Genomic DNA, 27,766 nt, shown 5'->3' with positions numbered 1-27,766 from the left:
ATCATCATCCATTAGGTTCCTGTTGATCTGGTTGTTGAGCCCTTTAGGCTAATCTTTACCATTGAAATAGAACCAGGAGTGTTTACAACTGATACGTTATCTTTGCTATTGTTACTTCTTTTGCCTGATAACAGTCCTTTGTTTCTGCATTATTTTGTCACCTTAAGATCATTAATTACTGAGACTTGTTCAAGGGCAAGAATTATGGCCAGGCTTAGATCACAAAATGGCTTTAGGCCAAAATGGCTTCTCTTCTGTCAAGAAAGCCATGCCTGGTTTTCTTTCTCTGGAGACTCTCTACCTTATCTGCTTACAGTTGCTTCTAGACTAGTCATAGCAAAAGAACTTGGAGGTCAACTCCCCTGGAGCTGAAACTCAAACCACCAACGAGTAGGCGCTGGACAACTGATGTCTCTCTGCCTCACTGTGTTACAGAGAACAAACCTGACTCCATATTGGATCTATTCCTTTAGTGCTAACCTTTGTTTTCAGTTGCCTGTGCTTAGTCATGCTGGCTCTGCACCTTTGTAAGAAATGTTGCCTATAGCCTGAAATATATACAATAGCCCTTCCTCAAGACACTGCCTCCGAGGCTTGACCTTTAAAGGTATAACAACTTTTCATTCATGCAGAGATAAAAAGTTGCAGAAGAGAAAATAGCATTTGTCTTATTGAAGGTTTACAGGAACATTGTGACTAGACCAGACAGCTGCAAGAACAAAGGACTGTCACATCCCCTCCCAGGTCTGGCCAGTACCAAGAGGTCTGCAACAACCAGCCACATCCCCTAATCTTTTAGTATAAAAGGAGCCTGAATTCTAACTCAGGTAAAATGGTTCTCTAGGACACTAGTCTGCCGTCTTCTCAGTCTGCTGGCTTTCCAAATAAAGTCACTGTTCCTTGCCCCAGCACCTCCTCTCTTGATTTATTGGCCTGTCCTGCAGTGAGCAGTATGAGATTAGACTTGGTAGCAGTGGGTTTCTCAGTGAAAGACTCAGAGTGGCACACTAAAATATGTGTACGTTGCCTGCAAGACACAAAAGCTCTCACTGTGCCTCCTATTTAATATCAATTCCTGATGAAGCAACATGCCTCTTACCTTGGATATCTCAACATGCTTCAGACCATCGGAAATTAAGACATTCCACAAAGATAGTGTGTTCCTGAACATTCATAAAGTTAATCTCCCACCATCTGGCTTACATGTGTCCTATCAAAGCAAATGAAGTAATTGCTATTTCCTGTTCCTCTGGTCTGATTGACACAATGTCATCAGTGTAGTGGACATTGTTAAGACATTCAGGAGACCTGCAGAATATGAGTGACAGTAAGAGAACTGATGTTGCAATGAAGCAAGTTTATGAAATAAATTGTGGGGTAAAATCAAGCTGCCTTTGATGGAAGAATTTTGCAAACTGGTATAGAGGGGGAAAAAAGCATTTGCTAGGTACATGGCTGCATTCTAGGTACCAGAAGATGTGTTGATTTGCTCCTAAATTTACCTTTCCACATCTGAAATAACAGCACCATTTGGAGTTCTCACCTAATTAAGTTTGTGAAAATCACAGTTGTTCCTGGAGATCCTTCTTCCTTAGCATACATAGGCTAATTAGAAAAACTGAATGGGATATGATAGGTATCAGCGCTCATGAATATTTCGAGTTCGGGATGGTGCTATTGAACTATGCAATTTTCCTGGGGATGTGGTATGGTTTTTCTTTTATTAATCTGGTAAAGGAAAGGAAATTCCTGGGACTTCCATTTAGCTCTTACTTTCACAATAGCCTTCAGTCGATGGGTCAGAGGGATACTATGTGGATTCTGACATTTGCTATATCTGTCTATTACAATTATTCATTCAAAAAGTGAGGAAAGGGACTTCCCTGGAGGCGCAGTGGTTGGGAATCTGGCTGCCAATGCAGGGGACACAGGTTCAAGCCATGGTCCAGGAAGATCCCACATGCCGCGGAGCAACTAAGCCCATGCACTATAACTACTGAGCCTGCGCTCTAGAGCCTGCAAGCCACAACTACTGAGCCCACATACCACAACCACTGAAGCCCGAGCGCCTAGAGCCAGTGCTCCGCAACAAGAGAAGCCACCGCAATGAGAAGCCCGAGTACCACAACGAAGAGTAGTCCCCACTCGCCACAACTAGAGAAAGCCCACACGCAGCAACAAGACCCAACGCAGCCAAAAATAAATAAATTAATTTTTTTAAAAAGTCTGCATTTAAAAAAAAAAGTGAGGAAATATTCATTGAATTTATTGATAAAACTATTGAGCCTGCTTTGATTCAAACATGGGCAAAGACTCCATTTATTGCCTAAATTCCATTGGCCCCTAATTAACTGATAGACCACTGTCACATTCAGGATTCCCAGAAATTATTGTCAGATCAAATACAATGTCTACTGATTTTGATAAGTGCTAAGTATTTCCATTTCCCTTTATTAAAGCGTCTCCTGTCCGTCTGGAGAGGGTACGCGGTCATATTTACATATATACTTGTGGCAGTATGGCAGGACCATTCTTGAGGAGAAGAAATTTCCCCATTAATCAGTGAAGGTTTGTGAACTGGCTATGATCTGAAAACTAGCTGAATGGCTGTGATTCTCTATGATGGTGCATTGAAAAATTACCAGAACTGGAGTTTTCACTTTTAAAAAAATGTGGATCAATTAATAATAATTAGGCCAACCACCTATTTTATTACTAGAAGCATAATAATTTGTTAGAAACCTCAAAAGATTACTATAGGTCCAAATAGTCCAATTTCTACTGCATCCTTGCTGTTTGTTATGGTAAATATCCTCATGTTGTCCATGGTGATAATATGCTGTCCATTATCCTTTGTTCCTCTTGGATCTTGTCATCTCCTTTGAAATCAGGGAGTTATTTCCCATCCTTATATACAACCTAGATAGTGAAGCTACCACAGAGCCTACCAAGGATACTGACACTCTCATCATTAATGTATTTCTCAGTGCCTTAGTGAAGCTATTGTCTTCTCGGCACTCTTGACGATGTAGTGGGGAAATGATGAAATGCAAGCCTTGAATGTTAACTCCATTCCACAGTTCTATCTCCCTGAACCTTTGTATTCCTTCCTTTACATTATTCCATGGAAGTTCTGGCATCTCAATCACATTAAATGAGGGAGAACATAAGTACAAGTTTTAGTCAACCATTAAAACTGTTGTAAACTCTTTTAGACTGGTATACATTAAGTCCAGAATTTCTGGTAAATGCACGCATATCAACATATTTAGCCTAATCAGGATATATATATATATAGATAGATATAGATATAGATATATAGATATATCCTGCTTTATCTTTAAGAGACTACCATAGAAGCTATTAGAATCCATTCTCACATATATTCCCTGCTTGTATAAAGTAGCAAAATCTTTTTAAAAATTTAAAGCATTAACTATTTTCTGCTGGGTCTGATGTTGAGCTTGCTCTAGAAGATTCTAAGATATGACCCTAGGATTCTAATTCGTGACTATAGTGTCAATAATAGGTAAGTATATGGTAGAACTTTAAGATAATAAGCATCCCCCAATAAGGCAACTCTCCAGATGAAATTATAGGGTCTTCACGTAAGAGATAGCTTGACTCCTCAGACACAAGAGGGTAGGCTGTTTCCGCTGGAAAAAGAGACTCAAGATAGCTTGAGAATCAAGTTACTTAACCTCCCCTGAGTTCACTCAAATATTCCCATTCCAGATGTTAGGGCTTCAGTGCAGATAGTCTCTGACTTAGGAGGTTTCAACTTTACCATGGTGTGATAGCAACACACATTCAATAAAAAACACACTTCCAACTTTAAACTTTGATCTTTTCCCAGGCTAGCCACATGCAGTGCAAAACTCTCTCATGATTCTGGGTGGCAGCAGCAGTGAGCCATAGCTCCTAGTCAGCCTCTCGATCATGAAGGTAAACAACCACTACACTTACAGTCACTCTGTACCCATACAAACCTTCTGGTTTTCACTTTCAGTATAGTATTCAATAAGTTCCATGAACTATTCAACATTATAAAATAGGCTTTGTGTTAGATGATTTTGCCCAACTGTAGGCTAATGTAAGTGTTCTGAGTATGTTTAAAGTAGGCTAGGTTAAGCTATGATTTTGTTAGGTTAGGTGTATTAAAGGCATTTTTGCCTTACAATATTTTCAAATTACAATGGGTTTATCAAGGCATAAGTTCCACCATAAGTGGAGGAAGATCTATACTTATCAATAAATGTCCTAACTTTCACATAACTCATTTGGCAACCAAATGAATCCAACTTAAGTTGTGAATCCAACCTAAGCTGTAATTCTGCAACTTGCACAATTAATGTTTGTGTCTGGATTTATGGAGCTTAATCCTGTGGCTACAAGAATAAGACATTCTTCCATCAACGGATCAATGGATAAAGAGGATATGAGATATATATATATATATATATATATATATATATATATATATATATATATATATATATATATACATAAAATGGAATACTACTCAGCCACTTTTTTCATCAAAAAAGATGAAATCTTGCCATTTGTGACAACATGGATGGACCTCCAGGTTATTATGCTAAGTGAAATAAGTCAGATGGAGAAAGACAAGTACTGTATAATTTCACTCACATGTGGAATATAAAAAAACATACAAATAAAAAAAGTAAATAACCAAACCAAACCAAACAAAAACAAACATGCAGATACAGAGAACAGAGCAGTGATTACCAGAGGGGAGGAGTAAGGGAAGGGCAAAATGGGTAAAAGGGGATCAACTGCATAGTGATGGATGGAAACTACATTTTTAGTGGTGAGCACACTCTAGTGTGTACACAAGTTGGAATATAAGGTTGTACACATTAAACTTATATAATGTTATAAACCAATGTTATCCCAATTTAAAAAAAGTGTTTTAAAAAGAATAAGGGACAACCAGAGATGTCCTTGGGTTCTTCAATTGTGTTCTCAACTTGTCATTTCTTTTTTAAAATGCTCTACAAAACTCAGAAGCAGTTATACCACACCAAAACCCATGTTATCATCACCATCACAGTCAAGTGAAACAGCATTTCATCTCTCAAAGCCCTTACTTCAGAGGTCACTTTATCACAAACAACCATCGGTGATAATTCAATGAATTACCGTGTCACTAAGTGCCGTGGATTACTGACATCCCATTCCCATCTTAAGGAGTACAACAGTGCATTCAAGCCCAAAGAGACAGACAAACCAATCCCAAATGCCCATCTTCCAGGATTTGTTTCCTGGGACCACTCATTACCAATTTCTGTATCATTCAGGTTCCAGTCAGGATATAGAACAACTCAGATAACTGAAAAGGCAAAAAGAGATCTCTGAAGTATCACTGAAGTAGTAGCTTCAGTAAGCAGATTCCGCCCCTAGGACCTGGGAAAGCAAAAAGAAGAAGATGGCAGAAAAGGGACCCCACAGAGCTGAGACTCAGCCCTCTGGGGAGGGGTAGACCAGACCAGAATTGGTGTCAGAATCTCACCAAAGCACTCCCGTCAAGATGAAACTCCAACCTTCAAGGGAGGTGTCCTGTGATATTTTTGAAGGGGCTCTTGGGGCATAATTTTGTAGTGTGGGGAAAGAAGCAGCAAAGTGGAGGTAACTAAACACTGATATCAAAACCAGCTACCACAGTGAGGAGGAAAAATTTCTGTGGCGGCACAAATAGCAAGTAGCAAGTTCATTTGTCATTCTCCTCTCACAGACTCCATCTAGCTCCCCATGTTGGTCGAGCCTAACAGCCAGCAGGCAAAAGAGGAATGTAATTTGCACAGCCCCGGACTCAGCATCACAGAATATAAAAGGGAAGGTTTTAAAAGGAGAGATACTACCTTGATAATCACGAATCATTTTTATAATGATGTCATGGATCGTAAGTGTCAACATTTAAAATTACCAAGCCCAGTCCTCTATAACACGGATGAGGAAATGGAAGCCTAAAGAATTAGTGCCTTATTCTATATCACATGGTAAGGAGTGATAGACCAAGTACTTCAGGAAAGTACCAGAAATAAAAGCAAAAACTCTATATTTATTACACCACTTTGCCCCTACAAAATTGCTTCATATCTTTATAAACTATTTTAAACATAAAATTCACAGTCAACATTCATTTGGGCATCTCGGCATGCGTCCACATGTGGACTTGCTGTAGAATAGGCTTCACATGCACAGAACTGGCTCAGTCCTGGTTTTTTAGAATTTTTGGACTTGAACCAAATTGTTTAAGGCTCAATCTGTGTGTAACCAGTATGTTGAGCAAGCACGACTCCTGACATAATCAAAACACAACTTTATTTTTATCTCTCACCATCCTTCTAAAATGTGTTCAGTTGTGATAATGTTTTTCTGCCTTTGGGTGAAAACTTCAAGTCCATGATATTTTTGCTTGTTTCTTTCAGTTAAAATATCCCGGAGCCACTTTAAGAAACAAACTGACCCTATTTCAGAAATCAGAATGTCCAGTTCAAGATATTAATGCAAACTTTGGATCTGACTTATCATTAAAATGCTCTCACCTTCCCAGCCTGCAGAAGCTGGCATCTCCTGGAAGCCTGCAGTGGAAAAGAAGGGCAAGGTTGATTTCTTTTGCATTTCCTTACCTTGTGCTTTCGCTGCCCTCACCCCACCTTGCTAGATAGTTTCTGACTCCTACACAGTTGGAGCAGAGTGAGGGTGGAGTGAAAAAGAAAAGTGAAATCTTTTGTTTAAATGGTAGTTTCATAAGCTGGTTTTATGCTCTCTGGGCTTGACAGCTGTTTAGAGCTGATCCTTTCGCTTTGGATGCTGTTAGAGACTCGTTAGAGCTTCTTTACTGGGTCCCTCTGTCTATAGATCTCACACCCTGGGCATCATATTGTGGGTGGGGGCTTGCCCTAATTTCAGTAACACCTAGATATCCAGGGTTACCCCTTAGTTTTTTGCTACTGGGATTTAAAACTCTTATTTCTGAACTGTCTTGGTGGCACTACTAAACTGGACCCAAGATGACTCCAGGCTGGATATTATTCTCCCACATGACCCACCTCTGGCCCAAAAGAAAGACCTTTGTACTGACCTATTCTTGGGGTGCAGGTTAACTGAAAGAAAAACCACAAAACAGTTCTTCCAGGACCATCTAGATTTCACTGATGAGAGTTATACTGTAATCTTTGATCACAGAAGTCATGTATTAGGTTTCCTATATTCTCAGGAATACATACACCTACACACACATATGTATATATGATCCAGTTGAAAGTTTCAAGAGTTGCAGAACTAGTTTAAAGACTTTCTTTCAAACATTTGCATATATCAATTTGGAAGGGTACTTTGGAATTTTCCATCTGTTTACCTTGGTGCTTAGTTGAAGTATCACCTTTAATTAGCTCTTCCATGTGATTCATTGCCAACTTATTAAAATCCATATCCTAGAGCAGTGGTTCTCAAAGTTTTGCGTGCATTGGAATCCTCTGTAAATTTTGTAAACTTTCTGTTTCTGTTTCGGTGAGTCTCAGGTGAGGACAAATGATTTACATTTCTAAAAGTTCCCAGGTGACGCTGAGGCTGCTGTTTCCGGGGACCGCACATTGAGGACCACTCTCTGCTGCAGGACAACAGGATGCCGAGGTATCTCTGCTCTGCTACTGTCTTGGAGTTAACATTTGAGAGATATAGAAAATTCACAAGCGTGAAATTTCTGTATAAGATTTAATAAGCGTAACGCTTCCTACCATCCTTTCTGATCCTAGTGTTATATTTGAAGTTGGGAAGTTTGTTTCCAAATTGCAAGTGAATCTATACAGCAGCATGATTGATTTTGTTTATCAATCTGCTATTTATTCAACTATTCAATAAGTATCTATTGATCATCTATATGTGCCAGGTATTATGTCTCTGGAACAGTGTTTATCAAAGTGTGGCCTTTGGGCCACCAGCATGAGCAGTGGTTCTTTTGCATGAATCAGAATCACCTGGAGAGTTTGTTAAACACAGATGGCTGAGCACCACCCCCAGAGTTTCTAATCTAGTAGGTCCAGGGTGAGGCATGAGAATTTACATCTCCAACAAATTCCCAGTTGTTGCTGAACAAATGTCAGTAGACATTTCTAAATTGTCTTGAAATGTTAGGCATTTCTGTTTGCTCTTTCCAGTTTTTAAAAATAAGGAAAAACAATATCTCTTTTAAAAAGTGAAAGTCTCCATGTAAATCATTTTGAAATTATTTGCCAACTAAAGAAAAAAGCTTATTTTAGCAGCACAGAACATACCATCTTTAATGATGAAAAGCTACAAATATAGTTCCCAGGTCATTATAATTGCAGTTTTCCCTTTTTTCTCATTATTCTCTTTCTTCCAATTAGCTCTTTGAAAATCAAGTTAAGGGCTATAGCTGACAGTGATGGGCAAGAATTTCTCTTATCTGGTCAATAAAAATAAATCCTCCACATAAAAATGTCAGACTCATGTTGGCAATGACTAAAATCCAGTGATGTATTTAAAAGGGTCCAGTGGACACACAGAAACAAAAGATCACTATGGTATCTTAGACTTCTGACTGTAGCCAAGGTATAAGAGCTTGAATCAGAATAATCCCCCTGTTGAAAACAACTGTAAAAGGCCTTAGAAATAAACTATGGATACAGGACCAAGAGGCTGTAGCTCACACAATGAGTTGAGCTCCATAGTCCCAAGATTTTATTCTGGAGTCCATTTGCCAATTCATGCTTGGGGAATATTTTCCTAAAATAAGTCACATTGGACCAAGGAGACAGATGCTTGAGTTTAGGGTGGACAAAGAAACTGGGACATTAAACGAAGATACTACACATAAAGGATACACATAAAGTGAGTAAAAAATATGCATGTAATCTCGAGCAATTCATGATTTGCACATTGCAGGATAAAACTTCAGGAAAATCAGCAGAAGGATACAGCAGCTTAGAGATTAAAACATGAGCTGCACAGTGATTTCAGCCATCATTTTGTTCTGGGGAAGCAAAAGTTAAAGTTCAAGGCCCATCAAGGTGGAGTGGTCCTTTCCACAGCCTTGTTTGAGATCCCAGGACTACCTCTCCTAGTGAGTAAAAATTAAGGAGAAAAAAAAATCAAAGATCATGGAATATTTGAAAAACATGGTTAATAAATTTGACGTAATGAACATATATAAAACACCAAATGTAAATATTGTAGAACACATTCCTTCAAGTGTGCTTGGAACATTTATCATTGTTGATCATAGGATAGGCCAGTAAGCAATTTGGGACAAATTTTAAATAATTGAAATTACATATGATATTTTTCCTGATCACAATGGAAGCAAACTAAAAATAAAAACAAAACAGTAATTAGAAAAACGCGAACACTTTAAAATTAAAAATAATACTTGTTAAAAGCTCATTAATCAAAAAAGAAAATGAAAATCAGAACATATTAAACTGAATAATAATGAATGGGTCATATTAAAACTTGTGGGAACCGGTTTGCTGAGCAGAAACTGAGACACAGAAGTAGAGAAAAAAACGTATGGACACCAAGGGGGGAAAGTGGCGGGGAGTGGTGGTGGTGGTGTGATGAATTGGGAGATTGGGATTGACGTGTATTCACTGATGTGTATAAAATGGATGACTAATAAGAAAAAAAAAAACTTGTGGGATGCAGCTAAAGCAGTGATTAGAGGGGAAATATTTTTAAGTGTGTGTGTGTGTGTGTGCGTGTGCACACACGTGTATGAAAAAGTTTGGAAAAATAATATAAACTTCTCCATCAAAAGAAGAGAAAAATAATAGGAAATTAAGCCCAAGGTGAGAAAAGGAAGAAAATAATTAGATAAAAGTAGCAATAAAGTAAAATATACAAAATTGGTGTAGCAAAAAGCTGTTTTTAACAATTCATAAAATTGATGAACTTCTAGTAAGATAGATCAATAAAAATGAAAGAATACAAAAGTCACCAATGTCAGGAATCAAAAGGATATTACTATAAATCTAATATATAAAACAATAAGAGTAGTATAATTGGTAATAGAAACAAATTTATGCAGATAGACTGAAAATTCAGATTCATTGTATAAATTATTTGAAAAACACAATGTACCAAAATGAATGCAAAAATAAATTATATATATACACACATATATGTGTATATGTGTGTATATATATATATATACATATATATGTGTATATGTGTGTGTGTGTGTGTGTGTATATATATATATATATATACACATATACATATACACATACATACATACACACAAGAAATTGTGTGTGTAAATAAAATTTTCCCATGAAGTAAACTCCAGGCCCGGATTACTTCAACGGTTATTTCCCCGAAATACATAAGGAAAAAATAAAACCAATCTCGTTCGAATTCCCCCAGAATATAGAGAAAGTGGGAACACTTACCAATTTATTTTATGAAGCCAACATATTTTTGATTCCAAAATCTGGCACGGACATTACACAAAATAAAAATTAAAGAACAAGAAATCTCATGAATATAATTGTAAAAATCCTAAACAAAATATAAACTGATGAGAATCACCAATAAAATACAATAATAGATTATGTTAAAGTGGAGTTTGTTCCAGGAATGCCAGATTAGTTAAACATTCTATAATCAACTTACATCATCAGAACAAAGGAGGAAAATATGTAACCATTTCATACAGATGCAAATGTTTTGATATATGTAGATGTTAAGTCTCTTGACTTTATTCAAGGTGCTGAATAGCATTAAATTCACTATTTTACTTTCCTGTTTTACTTGTGAAAAGAATAATGCACTAAGGATAGATAGAAGGTCTATTTGCACTTGCCAGTTGTGATAGAAGGCTTTTGTAAGTGTGTATTGTAAAATCGATGCCTGTTTATTTTTAGCACTGTGTTATTGCCTCTGCTGCTAATAAATGAACAAATGACTATCTGGAGGAACAGCTAAAACACTTGCTTATTTTCAGAATACTAGAGGTATATTTTTATTTATAATTGCACAGACTATATTAATTAACTTTATAGACCAGTGTGATTGTAGAAATTATAGCCTTTGTATTTTTATAATTTACATCATTTGCAAATGTTAAGTGTAGTTAAAAGGTATTTCATTGATTGCACTCCATAGTTCTTTACTTTCTAAAAAATACTTGAAAATTTTTGAATTGACTAAGCAATAATATACCAAGTGCATTATAACTGGAAAATGTAAATATGTGCATTATTCACCATGTTAAAAAAAAGATGCATAAAAAGCATGTAATAAAATTCAAAACCCATTCATGATTTTTAAAAAGTCAGCCAATTGAGAATAAAAAAAATTTATTTAATGTGATAATGTCATCTGCAAAACAATCCCCAGTAAATAATGTACTTCATAGTGATTTCTGAGCCCACTTATTTTCTGACCCACTGCCACCATTTCTATTCATCATCATAATTCTCTTCCTATCAAAGCAATAAGCAATACATAAATTGATAAGCATATGGTAGAAATATTTGAAGGAAAGAAATAAAGTTTAATTTACACATGATATCATTAGGCACATAGAAATTCTAAAAGAATCAAAAAATTATTAGAATTAATCAGCAAAATTAACAAGGTCACTAGATACAAAATTAATGTAAGAATTAATTCTGTTTCAATATACTAGAAATAATTAGTTGAAAATTAAGACAAAGAAATAATATTCACAATGCCACCAAATACCTCCAATACCTGGGAATAAATTTATTGAAAGATGTGTAGGATTCTACACTGAAAACTAATAAATATTGCTGACAGAGGACTCAGAATATCTAAATAAATGAAGAGAAATAATATATTCATGGATTGGAAGACTTAATATTTTTAAGATGTTAATTTCTCCCTAATTGATCTATAGACACAATGCAGTCCCATTAAAAAGTCCAGGATTTTTTTTAATTGACAAGGCAATTCTAATACAATATGGAAGAACTAAGTAGGGGACTTCACACCCAAAATCAAGATTTATTATAAAAAGTTATAGTAATTAAGAAATGTTTTTATTAGCACAGAGTTTGATAAACTGATCAATTAAGCAGAATAGAAAATTCAGAAACACAAATACACAAATACAATCACCTGATGTACAATAAATGTCACAACAGTGAAGTGGGAAAAGGGTGGTCTTTTAAATTAATGTCAGTGGGTTAATTGGTATCCATATAAAACAATATGAACTTTCAGCCTTACCTCATACCATACACACAAAATTAATCACACATGGATTATAAAAATAAATGTGATAAAGAAAACAATACAGCTTATAGAAAAGAAATAGGAGAATACATTCATGAACATGGGGTAAGAAAAGATTTCTTAAACAGAAAATAAAAAGCATTAGCCATAAAGAAAGTTTTGCAATAATTGATAAATTGTGTTACATAAATATTAAGCACTTCTATTTATCAAAAATTATCATTTTAAAACCCCCAAATTTGGAACATTAATGTAAAATTATTACTATTGTCTATAAAAATATATGTGGAAAAGGATTTGTATTTAGACTACGTAAAAACTCCTACAAATCAATAGGAAAAAGACTGACCACCCAATATTTTTAAAACTGACCAAAAGCCTGGGACAAGTGCTTCAGAAAAATAGAATATTCAAAGGCCAGTAAATATTTTAAAAAGTACTCAGCATCATTATTCTTCAGGAAAATACAAATTAAATGACTATGAGATACCTCTACACTCTCACCAGAATGGATAAAATTAAAAAAAAAAAAAAAAGGGTTGGTGAAGATGTGAAATAACTGAAAGTCTCACACATTGCTGTTTGGAACAAACACTGAAAAACTAGCATCGTATAGCAAAAGTAAACATGCACCTTCCTTAGAACTCATTGATTCCAGGCCCCAGAATATATCCTAGAGCAAGTCTAGCTTACGTCTACCAAATGACATTCACAATGATGCAGCTGTATTCCTAATAGCCAAAAATAGACACTACCTATATGTCTATCAACAGTATAATGAATAAGTAAACAGTTGTATGTTCACGTTGTGGAATACTACATGGGAATAAAATGGACCAATTGCTAGTACCCTCTACATGGGTAACGAATCTCACAAATATAATACTGAATGATAACAGCTAGACAGGGTACATACTGATTGACTTTGTTAAATATATTCAAAAAGAACAAAATTAATCTATGGTTCTAGAAGTCAGAATAGGCATTCTTTGTCAGAGTGTACCTGCCTTGGTGCTGCTGACTGGCAGGGTACAGGGAGCCTTTGGGAGGCTGGAGAAGATTTCTCTCTGCATCTGTGTGGTTGTGTGTGTGTGTATAAAAATAAAATCACTAAGCAATTTAGTTAAGACTTGGATACTCTCATGGATATAGGTTAAATTTCAAAATAATTTTTAAAAAATATTTTAAATGCTAAAAAGCATTGTCATTGTTATTGAGCAGGGTTCTCTTCAAACAAGCTGCAACTAATAGCAATAGGTTGGAAAACATGAACTTTTTCAGTCCATGTTTTGTTTTAAATTGCTTTATTCATTGATTCAACTTTTGTCTTTGGTGTCAACGTAGCTTTATGTGACACTGGTGGTGGGTGTCTGTGATTCATCCTAGTGATGATTATCTGATGATATTAAGAAATGCTGTCAAAGAAATGAGAACACCAGCTTTGTCATTCATTCATTCAACAAACATTTACCGAATGTCTATTCTGTGCCTGCATTGGTTTAGATACTAAGGCAAAGCGATAAATATATAAGACATACAGGACCTGTAACCTACAGGAGTTTGCAGTCTAATGGGGGAGATAAAAGGGTAAGACAGATGATCATAATAATGAAAGTACAATGTCGGAATAGATACCAGTGGCCAAGAGAATATAGAAAAGAGATAGTGGTTACCTACTTAGCACTAAAACAACAGCACTGAAAAATTTATTATAGGATAATTTCCATAATAAGAACCCTTAAAAGGCTATGGATAAATTTCAAACATTTTCTAATGAAATGACAAATCTAGGGTGCGATGCCATAGGATATGCACGCAGGGATCAAGAATTAGGCTACAAAGGATGGCTGGTAGGCACCATGAGGTCATCAATTCAGGGAACCAAAATCTAGAAATATCAAGGAGTTGGGCTAGGAGATGGAGGAATGGCGTAAACGATTTTGGAGTAGGGCCTCTGCAGAAATCCAGCGTTTGGACAGCAGGCATAAAGCAGCTTGACAACGTACCACATGCCCTCTTAGATAGGGGCTCATTAGACTGCCACTGCCTGGACCACAGCTGGCTTTAGAAAATGGACAGACCTCATCCCACAATGTGACTCACATAATCGTACCCGGTGATACTGAGCAGGTAAAGGTAGCTGAGCACTTCCTAATAACAGTTGTTCATGGCAAACACTCATGAATCTTCATTTGGGCATTTATCTAAGCTTGTTCATGTGTTCAGACGTCGTAGTATCTCTTCATGATAAATGGCATGCATTTACTCCATGACGTATTAAATAAGGGATTCCTTTGACCTTTTCTAAAGTTAAATTTTCACGTTGCAAAGAATAATTCAAGTACACGGTCAAAAGTTCAGTCTACCACCCAATTTACTGCTGACCTCCTAGAAGTTTGTGAAACTCAGGTGCAGATTCCTTGTACCATGATTCACATGGAAGATAGGTTTGGCAAGAACCAAGAAGGCAGTAGTTTATTCCATCCATTCAATTTGCCTCCAAAGCAAAACTTCTGTGTTTCAATCTCTGTTGTCTACCCCTCTTATTATATCTTATAGGGGATGGTGGTCTTTAATTTTTGTTTTATATTCAGCAGGAAATAGATTTATTTTTTTCAGTAGACTGGATTTTAACTTTCTTCTACCTAGGGAGCAGTGTCAAATGGAAGTTGGTATTTGAAATGTGAAATAACTTTAAAAACAGCTAACAGGTATTGAGCATTTGCTCTGTGCCATATAGAACAGCCTCACATGAGGGAAGTGATATAACTTCCATTTTACAGATTAGGCAACAGAGATTCAGAAATTCAAATGATATTATACAGCTACGGTGTGGCATACATGGGATTTACGACTAGGATCTTGACTTCAAAGTATAGGATTTTAAGCCTCACACTGTACTGTCTCCAAGCACCAGAGGCAGATAGACACAATAACTTCTGCTTTGATCACTTCTCTTGCCTTCCTCTTCAGTGTACTTTCGTGCTGCTGCCAGAGAGTAGCATACTGTCAGGATGTCTGGACTCGTGAGGGCTGGAGTATGTCTATGCTTTGTCCAGATCAAACAAAGAAATGGGAAGCAGCACAAAGTAGTTAGTGTCTGCCCAATTGTGCTACTTATTCTTTGATTTCCTCCTTTTCTTTGCAAGCTATGCTTGTGCTCTGAGAGAAAAGTCCCAAAGATCTTATTTTTCAACGGCTACTGTACATTTTATAGAGTTGTATTCTGCTGGAATATTTTGCCCTAGAAATCTACTGAATTTGGCTTCAGTGATAACCTCATTCATCTTTGGATCAGTTCTTTGGAAAAGAGACAAAAATAACCGAAGACGACTTCTTGTGATATAGGAAGCTTTTGGTTATCATCTCAGTGGCCCTTAAAGAATTTGAGGGACAGCTTTCCATTTCTCTCGTCTTCTCTCCTCTAGTTAGTACTCCCAAAGAAACAGAAGTGAAATGTAGCTCCAACTGAGTTCATATCTGTACTTTCTTTTTTTTTTAATTTAATTTAATTTATTTTTTATAAAGCAGATTCTTATTACATATTTCTACTTTCAAGGAGACTGGAATAGAAAAAGTATTATGAAGTTGGTTTTGCGATTTACTATGTCAAAGCCTTTTTATGTTGGACTAACAGACTAGAGGACAGAAGAGAGAGAGAAATGATAGAAGTTACAATTTCTAGATCATTTTAAGACTATAATGAATTTTTAAAATACATTCTAAGACTTTTTGGTAAAGGTATATTTTTATTTTCTTATTATTCTTTAAATTTTTTATTTATGTTTGGCTGTGTTGGGTCTTCATTGCTGCGCATGGGCTTTCTCTAGTTGCAGCGAGCGGGGCTACTCTTCGTTGTGGTGCTTCTCTTGTTGCAGAGCACAGGCTCTAGGCGTGTGGGCTTCAGTAGCTGTGGTGTGCGGGCTCAGTAGTTGTGGCTCATGGGCTTAGTTGCTCCGTGGCATGTGGGATCTTCCCGGACCAGGGCTCAAACCCATGTCCCCTGCATTGGCAGGCAGATTCTTAACCACTGCGCCACCAGGGAAGCCCCAAAGGTATACTTTTAAAAGTCTAATAATACCTCTCTAAATAAACTTACTAAGTCATAGTGCACATTTTCTCTATTTCACATTGTTTGACTATTTAAATGGTAGAAATATATATGCATATGAGTTTACACAATGACAGTGATATTATTTCATGCTTCTCTCTTCCCGTTTAACTATACAAGCTATCTTTTGAAACCTGAAATGATTGTGTAAGAAATGCACATAATCGCTGAACAAAAACAGTGTGGAATTTTAATTCATGTATATGCAAACTGGGGCAGGATTTGGACTAAAGGGAGGGAAAAAGGATAACAAAATTTAGTTCTAAGTTTTTTCTCTAACTCTGTGACCTTGGGTAAATTTCTTTATATTCTGTGAGATGCAGGCAAAAACTGCCCCCTACCTAACTTTTGGAGCTGCTGCAAGATTTATTAAACTAGGAGAAAAAAACCCAAAAACTGTTTAGAGGTCTGATGAGATAAGAGTTATATAAATACAAGGCAGTATTGTTGTCTCTAAGAGGTGTATGAAGTTGAATTAAATTTTACAACACCTTATGAGTCAAGTAGATAATCTCAGACCTATTTTTACAGATAAGAGGGCTTAAGCTCTCCTGTTCAGGCCACTTAGACTGGGTGTATGCGAAGAGATACCATTACTGAATTCAGAGCTAGGCCAGTATTTGTTGATACCTGAATATATTTTAAAGGGCAGTTTAAAACATCCCATCATCCCCTTGGCAAGCAATGAGAAGAGTCTGCATATTATTCTCCCCAGTGTTCTTTCTGTGGTTCTTCATGAAATTGATCTGAAATGCAAGACACCTTGTGTCAATGGTATCCAAGGGGAGCCAAGTATTTTGAGAGCTATTAAAAGACATTGTTCTAATGATGAGACATAAAATGTGATTTAGTGCAGCTGAAGCCAAGATATCCATCAGACATAGAGACCTAGGAAAAGGGGAAGAAGAAAAACCAATGTGACAGTTAATGCAGTCGGTGCAGCAAGGTTCTGTTAGTAGTGAACATACCACTCTATTCATATAAGGTGTATGCGGCTATAACCACATATAACATTACCCCCAACCCTTAAATGAATAAAAGCCAATATAAATTGGAGAATACACATTTTCCCTTCAGCCTAAATAAACTCGCTCACTTGTTTCCAAAAGTAATTGTTCCACATTACTAAAAAAATGATTCAAAGTGCTAATTAGAGTACCTGGCACATAGCAAATTGTCCATAAAGTTACCTGTAATTATTTGGATTTGGAGTAGCAACAGTATTGCAAAAAGTCAAGAACATATTAGGAATAAGATGCCTGGGTTCAAGCCTTGCCTCTTGCATGAAATTGCCATGTGACTCTGCATAGTTGTTTAACGTAATCTTTAAAGTGGGGACAATGATAGTACTCAGGTGAGATAAATTTTGTAAAAAACCAAATGATCGGGCACATGTACAATCCTTAGCGTGGTTTCCAGCACATGGATGCATCTGATCTACAGAATGTTAACTTCTAGCAGCTGTGCAGCCAGGGCTGGTACACTAGTGTTGCTCTGCTAGCCAGTTACTTATTGAGCGCTTCCATGAGCCAGGCAGGTGAAGGAGGTGCTGGGGAAAGGAAAGATGAACAGGGGAGACATGGTCCTTATCCACATGTTGCTTGGGGTGGGGTGGGTATTAACAAAAAAACATTCAAATAAAATAATTGAAGCCTGTAACATGCTAAGAAGGAACTAAGAAAGGATTGATGCAGAAAATGTGCAAGATATTTCTTCTTAGTTAGGGACTCAGGGAAAGTCTGCCTAAGGAAGTACATTTAAAGTGAAGGTTTCAAAGAAAAGGAGTCCACCATGTGAATGGGGGTGATGGTGGGCATTTCAGGTAGGGGGAACAGCATATGCAAAGGTCATGAGTTGGAAAAAACTTAGCACATGGGAGGTAGGGATCGTCCAGAGTGACTGAAGCATATGGGTGAGGAGGGGGAGTGCTGTCAAATGTGACTGAGGAATGGACAGGACCCAGCTCATGCAGGCCTGATGGGTCATGGTAAGGAGTGTAGATATTCTGTTTGCAAAGGTAAGTTACTGAAGTTTTAAATAGTGGCAAGGAATGGTATTTTTTATACTTTTGAAAGACCACTTTTGCTGCTTTGTAGGGCAAGGCATCTAAACTTTTTTGATCATGTACACCAATCAGCATGTGACTCCAAAATGTTCATATGTTCATATTCTCTCTCTCTCTCCCTCGATAGATAGATACATAGATATGTAGAGATAGATAGATATAGATATATAAATAACATATAAATATATGTTAATCAGTAATTGAATATTAACTAGTCTATTTCCTGCACACAAATGAATCACCTTGTGATACCATTTTGGCACTTGTACCCCACTTTGGAGATGACTATTGTAGAGAAAGGATGGAGCAAAGCAGTCTTGGAGTAGGGAGAGTAGTATGGAGACTGTTGAGCTAGTCCAGGTAAGAAATGATGGTGGCTTACATTAGGTGGTGGCATATTCTTCATGTGCATAATGAAAAAGACTCCTAATTGGAATTATAGATCTACGCTCTCTAGTGGCCTTTTATATCAACTATTTTCCTAACAAATCACCCATTCCTAATGGATCATATTAATAAAACCCATTGGGTTGCTTATTGGGTTGTTGGGTTGCAAACACCAAGAAATAGACTAGCCCACTTTCCCCCATGATTAGCCTATTTCTTGAAGTCCTCTGGAAAAAGATGATGGTTTAGGGAATTACTGATATTTTCTCTTTCTGCTTGTTGACAAAAGTTCATGGGGACCAGAGCCATAAGAAATAAAATGAATTTATTTAAAAAAAAATAGTTGGAGTCAATTTCTCCTATATCTGTGTAAACTTTTTCACAAATGGATAATTAAAATCAGACATTAAAAAAGTGCCTGCCTCTACGAATTCTCAGCAAATGGACTGAAAATGCTTTCACTAAAAGGGATTACTGTAGTAGGTATTTGAAAAGATGGGCATTGTAAACTCCTTGAGGAGGAAATGTCAGCTCTACTTTCCCAAATCTTCAGGAAGAACTTCCTTTTGAAACCACAGCAATCTAAATTTTGGTAGGGTAATAATAGACTAAGACCAGAAAATGTGAATTTACTATTTTCTTTTCCATTTTGCTTTTTCCAGTCTTATATTTGGATGGGAGTTCATTTGGGTTCTGAGTCTTTAATCTAATCTGGTTTTCCTCTCTTGGAGGAATTCTCACAGAGTGGAAAGGAGGTTAGCAGGGCATAGAAAGAAGGCATTAAGCAAAGGATCCTGCAAAGCTTTGAAAACTTTTCTGAGGAGAGGAAAACAGCTCTCCTGGGCTTTGACAAAGAGCACTTGCCATTTGGGAGGAAGGAGATAACCTCTGGCTCACCTCTCCTCCATCTAGAAGCCACAATATGCCAGTGGTCCTTTTTTAGGAGGATTCAGGCTTGGGTAGTAATGGTACTTTTGGAAGAACAGTCTGTGTCTCCTTTAATGACAAACAGGACACTCTTTTGTCCTTTTAAGTAGCCAAGTTTTATGGCTGAGAAGCCTGTGCTCTTTGCATTGGCATATTTCTTGGATCGATCATGAGAACAATCATTTTAAATTTTTTTGTAACACACCTCTGGCTTGGAATAAGATAAACTCCTCTTGTACAGCATTAAAAAGAGTATTATTAATTAAAGAATAATGATCACTCTGTTACTTGCAAGTTGGTCCCGTCACAAACTCAGGATTCAGATTTTTCAGTGAGGTTACCTTTGCAGGTGAGAAAATGAACAAACATGTAATTAGAAACTGGGAACTGTACTATTCTGTGGTGGGATTCATTTATTCAATCAATAAAAATTCACAGAATAATTTAACAGCTACCATGTGATAAAGTGTTATCTGGCTCATGAAGATAGTGAAGGTATTTCAGCCCTTAGAAGCAACTTTCTATTTGAAAAAGGCTTGGATTTTGAGAAATTCTTGGTACTTTTCAAAGCCCATTCACCTACTATAAATCTTAATCTGAACTTTTGAATAGTAGCAGGGGAGCTAGGCTGGGCAGACGTTATAATCATACAATTATAGAATTTTAGGAGTGAAAGGGATTTTAAAGGTCACCTAATGCAACAAGTTAGTTTTAAACCTAGGAAGCTGACAGATTGCTACTTGTCATACATTCCCCAGCAAACTAATGGCAGAGCGTCCAGCACCCACATGGTTTCCTATTGAGTCTTAAGGCATGTGTTAGTAGCTCTGGGATAGGCACGAATGCCACAGGATAGATGGAGCACCATGCCTCCTTTCCTGTATGTATTTGCACACAGAAATATAATAGGCTTACAATAAATATTTATTGAATTAATGACTGACAGATTTCCTACCATGTAGGGCACTGTGTCCAAGTACTAAGGATAAAATGGCACACAGAATGAACTGGTTACTTTTTCCAAGTTGCTCACAACGTAGCCTTCCCGTCCTCAATGAGTGTGCAGTCTCTTAGGGAAGCCAAGATACGCCCACAAGATGCAGTAAGATTGGGTTCAAATACAGTGAGTGCTTTAGGAGGTCAAGGAAGAAATCTAAGCGTGATAATTGATGGGAAAATCCCCCAGAATACACACACACACACACACACACACACACACACACACACACACCCCTGCGATCTTTTAATTACATCATTCTCTGCTGATGCTGGGACACACAGACTCTTCCCAAGGTAAGGTCAAGATGCCAACTCCCTGAGACTAAGAAGGGAAAGCAGAAGCCCATTCATCCCTATTTTCTAAACTGAAAATGACCAGGGAGGAAAAAAAAGAAAAAAGAAACAGCCACAGAGACTGATAGAAACAATTAAACAGGAATAGGAAGTCCCCAGCACAGTGACCACTCCGCCAGGTCCGGGCTGGCCGCCCCCACGGGAGGGGCACTCGGGCTCAGCGCGGAGGCCGGCGGCCGCGGGGGCGCAGAGCGCGGCGGCGAGGAGCGGACGGCGGCGGCGCAGGCGAGCCCAAGGGGAGGGTCGGCGGCGCCTCCAGTCCCCGCAGCCAACCGCGCGCAGCGCAGCTCGGGAGCGGGACGCGGCGCTCGAAGCCCCGGCAGCGCCCGCCCTCCCTTCCGTGTTGCCTGCCCGCGCGCCAGCGCCCGCTCCGCCCGTGACTTCACTTCGGCTCCACCCCCGCGTGGCGGCGGCTCGCTCCGTCCGAACCCGCGCTCGGCACCAGCCCAGCCCGGGCAAGCGGCCGCCACCTGCCCCGAACCGCCTCTGCCCGCCCCCACCGCGGCCCAACTTGGATGGAGTTGGGGTCCTGAGCTCCTGCTCCTCGTAGCCGGCCAGCGGAGAGCCCCGCGCCGCCACCTCCGGTCCGGGACCCCTTCTCCGCTCCTCTCCGCTCCCGCAATGGGAAAAGTTGGCGCCGGCGGCGGCTCCCCAGCCGGGCTGAGCGCGCTCCTCGCCGGCGCGGGGCTCTTAGTCGTCTGCGCCCCGGGCGCCTGCGGCGGCGGCGGCTCCTGCGGTCCCCCGCTGCACCCCAGCTCGGCCGCACGCTGGGCTCCGACCCGAGGGGGGCTTCCTCACCTGGGGCCGCGAGGCAGGGCTCCTGCCACGCCCCTGCTCGGACGCCCCGTGTTTGCAGTGGCCCCCGGAGACCGAGCGCTGTCCCTGGAGCGGGCCCCGGGCACTGGGGTGTCGGTGGCGATTGCTCCACGCTCTGGCCGGAGGAGACGGAGTGGAGAGGATCAAGAGAAGGCGGAACGGGGAGAGGGCACGAGAAGACGCCCCCGGGGAGTGCTAAGGGACAGAGGGCAGCAGGAGCCTGGGACTCTGGAGCGGGACCCGGACAAAGCCACTCGCTTCCGGCTGGAGGAGCTGAAACTGACCAGCACTACGTTCGCGCTGACAGGCGACTCAGCACACAACCAAGCCATGGTCCACTGGTCTGGCCACAACAGCAGCGTGAGTATAATGGGACTGAGGGCAAAGGGGTGGAAGATGGAAAGGGTTAAAGTCGGCCGTGTGATCTGATTGAGAATTTGGGGAAATGGGGTTTCTGGACTTGAAACATTGTGCAAACTAAAGTCTTCCCTGCCCGCCTCCCCAAGGATTTAATGTCACCAACTAGGAGACCACCCCTTTCCCACCAACACCGGCGTCCTCTCCAAACCTCTAACAAAGCTTCATACAGGGCAGGCAGATCCCTCTTTCCCGTTTCTTTGGTCTCCTTTGTGTAGGATGGAGCCGAAAACCAGGCAAACAGAGCGGGTTAAAGTATTCTGAATGCAGAGGTGAAAGGGTTAAAATTCCAGGCAGGCTGGCGTTCCCTCAAGTGACTTTCCCTTTAACTTGCTAGACTTATGGATGAGAGCACGTAAGATCAAAAAGTCTTTATTTGTAGCCTTTTTATTTTTGTGCGGAGCTCCTAACCCCCTCTTCCCAGCACGGAAGAGAAATTCAATGGATGGTGAGGAGTCCTTAATGTATTCTGTTTCTGGGGACCAAGTGGATGCAAGTTTCAGGACGGGAACTCTCCAGCATCTTCTAACAGCACCAGCCAGTGTGTTTTGAGAGCTGGGGCTTTCCAGCCTGTGAATGAGTGGTTGTTCTCTGGCTTGATCTGTCCCAGGAAGATCAGATATGTCCCTGTGACAACAACTCCCTGTTCTCCCCCATTGCCTGACCTCCTCTAGTGAAGAGCACAAATAGAGACGTAGCTCTCCCTTTATTGAGGGAGGAGAGGGGTTGCTGGATTTCCAGGAGGCTGACACTGGGGAGCGTGGGTGCAAGTCCATGAGCTGTGTCCAAGATCAGGGAAGGTTTTAGATGTTTGGAAAAGCCTGCATGTCTGGAATTTGAGGGAGCTATTCCAGTTTAAACTGCACCTGGAAACTTCAAGGAGCTGAAATAGTAAAGAAAGAGCTTTGGTGGTGATAACTGCAGGTGATTTAAAAGTATGGAAGCTTCACTAGGCTGCATTTAAGCAGACAAGAAAATAAAAACCAAGGATGGGTAAACTGAAAAAAAAAATCAAAGTTTCAGCTTCTATCAGATTACTGAGATTGTAGTATTTGTACTATGCACAGTCTGTGCATCCTGGTACATTTCAAAATGTTTTCAGTTGTGATGTTACTGCCAGAAACCTTCCCAGGGAAGTGCCACTTTAGTGAATTGTGCTCACTGTCAGCTTTTTTAATGAAAGTTGTGAACATTTTAAAATAAGAGCCTGTCATTATGGATTCCTTGGGTACATAGATATAAATTGTATTAAGGCAAATCGTGATAAATAGTATTTTGTATCGTGTCTCTGTCCTGAGAGTCTCAGCACGGTTTTCCCTACAATTCAGCCTTCATGACCAAGGCTATGGTTTTACATGGTTCTCAGGACTGGTTTAATCAAATAATTGAAGCTGAAATTCTTTTCATTCGAGTTCCGGAGACCCTTGCCCTCATTCCTTACCTTAACTGTCCTATCTTTCATATCATAACCACTAAAATTAATCCCCCAATTTGAACTTGAATCTTCTTAAACTGATTAAATAACTTTTGCACTGCTTTAAGTGATTAACTCAAAGCTTCTAGCTTTAAGGGGAAATTTTAAACACATCAAACATATTAAATCTTGTATCAAGAAGTAAAGGACTTGGGACTCAAAATATTTCTGGCTTTTAATATAATTCAAGCCGTAAAATATCACTCACCCATTAGACCTCTACTTTAGTTCACCTATTGAAAGATCTTGGAAAGAGCAAGAAAAAGAGAGTACCTCTTTGGCAAGTTTTAAACTCCATTTAAGAAATGGTGCCAAGCACTGCCAGCCTTTTTCTTTTTTTTTTTTTTTTTTAATGGTGCTTATAAACCCAGTCAGGCTTCTTAGGGTCAGGGCTTGAAGGGGTGACATGTAAGGAAGTCTGAGATAATGTAGGAAATAATCAAGGTGTTAAAAGTTGGAGCACTCAAATCATGTAACGAATGAGATTTCTATCCTATTAAGTCTCTCATTCTATAAGGACATACATTCCATCCCTGCCCACTTACATACAAATTGTTGTTGTTTTTCTTCAGTGTGTATGTATACCCAGTAGAGGAAGAGAAATAGTCTTGTTTCAGTATCCTCCACAAAGTAGTCCCAGATTCATAGGAGAGATAAAGTTTAAAATATATTTTGAAGGTAAGGGAGGCAGAAAGAAACTTTTCTAGGAAACTTTGTGATGTGAAAAGCAGAGTGGAGACCTGAGTTCTGGTTCTGCCTATTTGGGGTTTGATCTTGGCAAGCTGATGGCCTGAGTGTGAATTTCCTCATCTCTAAAACAGGAGGGGAGGATGCCTGTCAGATTCATTACTGAGAATTACAGGCCAGGATATAGTTAAGAGAGTGGTGTGGCTGTAAAGTACTGTATACCTCTTTGTAACTCTCATCTCATGGCACTTCACATTCCCCCCAGAGCAAGAAATCCACTAACCTAACACTGAGGACAGCAGTGGGTGGGACCTCTCATTTTCTTCTCTTTTAGCTGCTGTCCCCCATAAATCCACCCCCAGCCCATTCAGGGCCACTGGCAGTACACACCCTCTGGACCTATCTCACCTTTAGCTAAAAGCCTTTGCTAAGTAGGGCTTCTGATGACAATAACACCTGCATTAAAGGTGTAAATGTATGGTAATTATAGGCTGCCTATCAAACTTGTGAAGAACTCTGGATCCTTCTCTCACCTCCTTCCCTTCTCCTTCCTGCCCCCTCCGCTGTTGGACTTGTGCAGTTGTGTAAGGATATGACTGTTTTGCCTTGTCCGTGGGTGTAATGTGATTCCTCTGTACTGCAGTCTAGCTTGATGGAAAGTGTTGATGGAGTTGGTGGAACACCTGGGGGGATCTTTTGGCATGAAAAGTGCTGGGTATGAATCATTTGTCATGAGCTTGGTATCGTAAGCAAGAACATATTGTTCCTACCCTACTCATCCAAGGCATGCTGTGTCCTGATCTAAATTTATAGAGTAATTCTTAGTTTGTTAAAATATACATTTGTCTATACCTATGTATGATGGGGATGCATTTATTCCTTATTTCCAAGGAATTTCAAAGTGCTACACTCATTAATCCTTACAATATCCCTGTTAGGTAATAGACAGGTGTCAAGTGTTAATATCTCTTTTTCATATTTTTATGATGGAGTCAATTTGAATATTTCAGTTCACTGTCTTGTCCCTTTCTCACTAGAAATAGTGTTACAAATTGTTAACAGAGGCTTTTACTTGACATATTTTGCTGTTATGATGTCTTTAATACTGCATTTATTGTAGTGAATAATGATCTGGTTGGTTTTCATGTAATTCTTTGCCTTTTGTTATTCTGGGACTTGACATTTACCATCCACCCTTAGTGAGTAAACTGAGTCCCAGTGAGTCAGGTTTTTGAGTAGATGTCTTACATTCATCGTTTCACTTAATTTTCACAAAAATGTTATGGGTAGATATTATTATCCCCATTACATTAATGAGGAAACTGAGGCTCCAGAAGGCTAAATGACTTGCCAAGAAGATATAACAGTTCAGTGGCAAAGCAGAGACTGGCACCCAGGGTGATCTGACTTCAAAACCGCACAGCATGGCTTGTCTTAGAGACTTTAAGGTAGGACAGAAAAACTCAGACCTTTGGGGATCTGTATTTTAAATAATCCTGTTTTGGGTGGATTTCAGATGTTGGTGGAGGAGGACATAGTCTTAGCTGGAAGCTCTATCTCTTTGTAGAAAAGCAAGGACTATATAACATGTGCCTGTCACATTGCACCCTTTACCTTAAAGTAGTGATTTGGCTGTTCTCTTATCCACCCACATCTTCATCTTTACTGAGACATGGAATCTGTACCTGATGATTCATTGAGCACGAGGTAATGTGCCATCATTCAGCTTTCAGCTCTGGTGTTCTTCAGGAATAGATTCCTCTTCTAAGTTAATTACAAATAGGATTTTATAAAGAGTTGCCTATGAACACTTGATTTGGCTATACATTTTGACATAAGTTTTTTTACCTTTTTTTCCAAAGTAAACTGATGAAGGATTTTAGATTTCTCTAGCAAGCCACATAATACCTTCTCTGATCTGTGTTTTATGCTATTAATGGGTGTTAATATGGTATGACATGGAAGGCAGTGGGTTTGGAAGCAGATTTGAGTTTGAATGTTAGCTCTCCTGCTTCCCAGCACTTTGCTTTGAGCAAGACACTTAAATTCTTTGAGTTTCTGTTCTCTCAACTAAAATATGAGGAGGGCACGTCTTTTTCTGTTTTGTTTTTTGTTTTTTTTCCAGAAGACTTGACATCACATATACAAACTGGCTGGTACATAGTAAGTGCTCACTAAGTGCTACCTCTTATTTTTGTAGGAGAAATACTTCTCTACTGGTAATTAAGACTCCTGGGTTACAGTCCTGGCTGTACAGAAAAATTAGATATGTAGTGACAGCCTGTAAAAATGTTGTGGCCTCAATTTTATCCTCTGTAAAATGACACAAATAGGCCAGAGCATCACTGAAATCCCTTACTGGTTGAAATTCATTAAAATTTTTTGTCAACCTGTAGGTATTGTGCACCTACTACATCTAAATAAAGTCCACTGGGAGTGTTCAGGATGCAGAAATGACACAATGACCTGTACCCTTGACCTGTAAGTGAGCAAGCCTTTCATTTCACAAGTTTCTTCCTCTTTCCATGGTTTATATGCACATCTATTAATAGGAGATTAAGGCATTTGAGACCCAAGCAGACATTCATTTCAATGTAGATTTGCAGCAAAATATAGTTTATTAGGTTTATTGTATCATATCTTCAGGTTAAGGCACTTGGTATCTTTGAACAAAAAAATTGCTTAATGTGAAATTGGAAAGTAAAGATCTCTTAAGATATTTTAATGGGATTTTCTAGACTCATCAGTGTTGACTCTGGGAACTACGTCCACATCCTTTTAAAGAAGGATCCCAGAAACTCATAAATTAGGGTAGAGAAGCTGGTGCAATTGTCTAATTTATTTAAGAGAATAATAATTGCTCACATTTAAGGTGAGATTGTCATATGGCAGCATTATGCTAAGAAGCTTACACAAATTATCATATTTACTTTTAATTCTATGAATGGGTATTGAGTCCTAATATTTGTCAGGCATTGATAGTAGGGACATACGTGGAGTGATGCCCAAAGATGAAAAGAAATGATACCTGCCCTCAGAGAGCTTTCAGTTTGCCACCCAAACAATGCTCTGAAGAGGTAGCAGAAAGTACGTGTCCTCGGAGGGTGTCACATGCTATAGGAGTTCAGAGGAGGGATGGGCAGGCATCTTCTGGCTGAGGTGGTCTCCAAACTTCATTGCAAAGCAGGTGTTTCAACTGAACCTTGAAATGTAGAGAAATTTTTAATTAAAAGATGGAGATTATTACAAGGATATTTTGAGCTGAGTGGATGGTGTGAGTAAA

The 27,766-nt window shown here is 39.0% G+C and overlaps 1 protein-coding gene across 6 annotated transcripts in view; it reads left to right on the top strand.

Annotated features, from left to right (window-relative positions):
• The first annotated feature begins 6,573 nt into the window (after positions 1–6,573).
• Positions 6,574–27,766, top strand: part of SORCS1 (sortilin related VPS10 domain containing receptor 1) — a 578,863-nt gene continuing 557,670 nt past the window's right edge. For 3 of the 6 annotated variants that reach the window (XM_068548518.1, XM_068548515.1, XM_068548514.1), the window contains exon 1: positions 21,711–22,265. In XM_068548518.1, the coding sequence (XP_068404619.1) occupies positions 21,711–22,265 (555 nt within the window). Of the gene's footprint in view, positions 6,629–7,577; positions 7,660–21,692; positions 22,266–27,766 lie in introns of those variants that run through there. The other 3 variants (XM_068548520.1, XM_068548516.1, XM_068548517.1) reach the window with 2 other exon arrangements.

The sequence above is a fragment of the Eschrichtius robustus genome, chromosome 7, assembly GCF_028021215.1.
Source record: "Eschrichtius robustus isolate mEscRob2 chromosome 7, mEscRob2.pri, whole genome shotgun sequence".
NCBI lineage: Eukaryota > Metazoa > Chordata > Mammalia > Artiodactyla > Eschrichtiidae > Eschrichtius > Eschrichtius robustus.
This window is presented reverse-complemented; position numbering and strand designations above follow the sequence as displayed.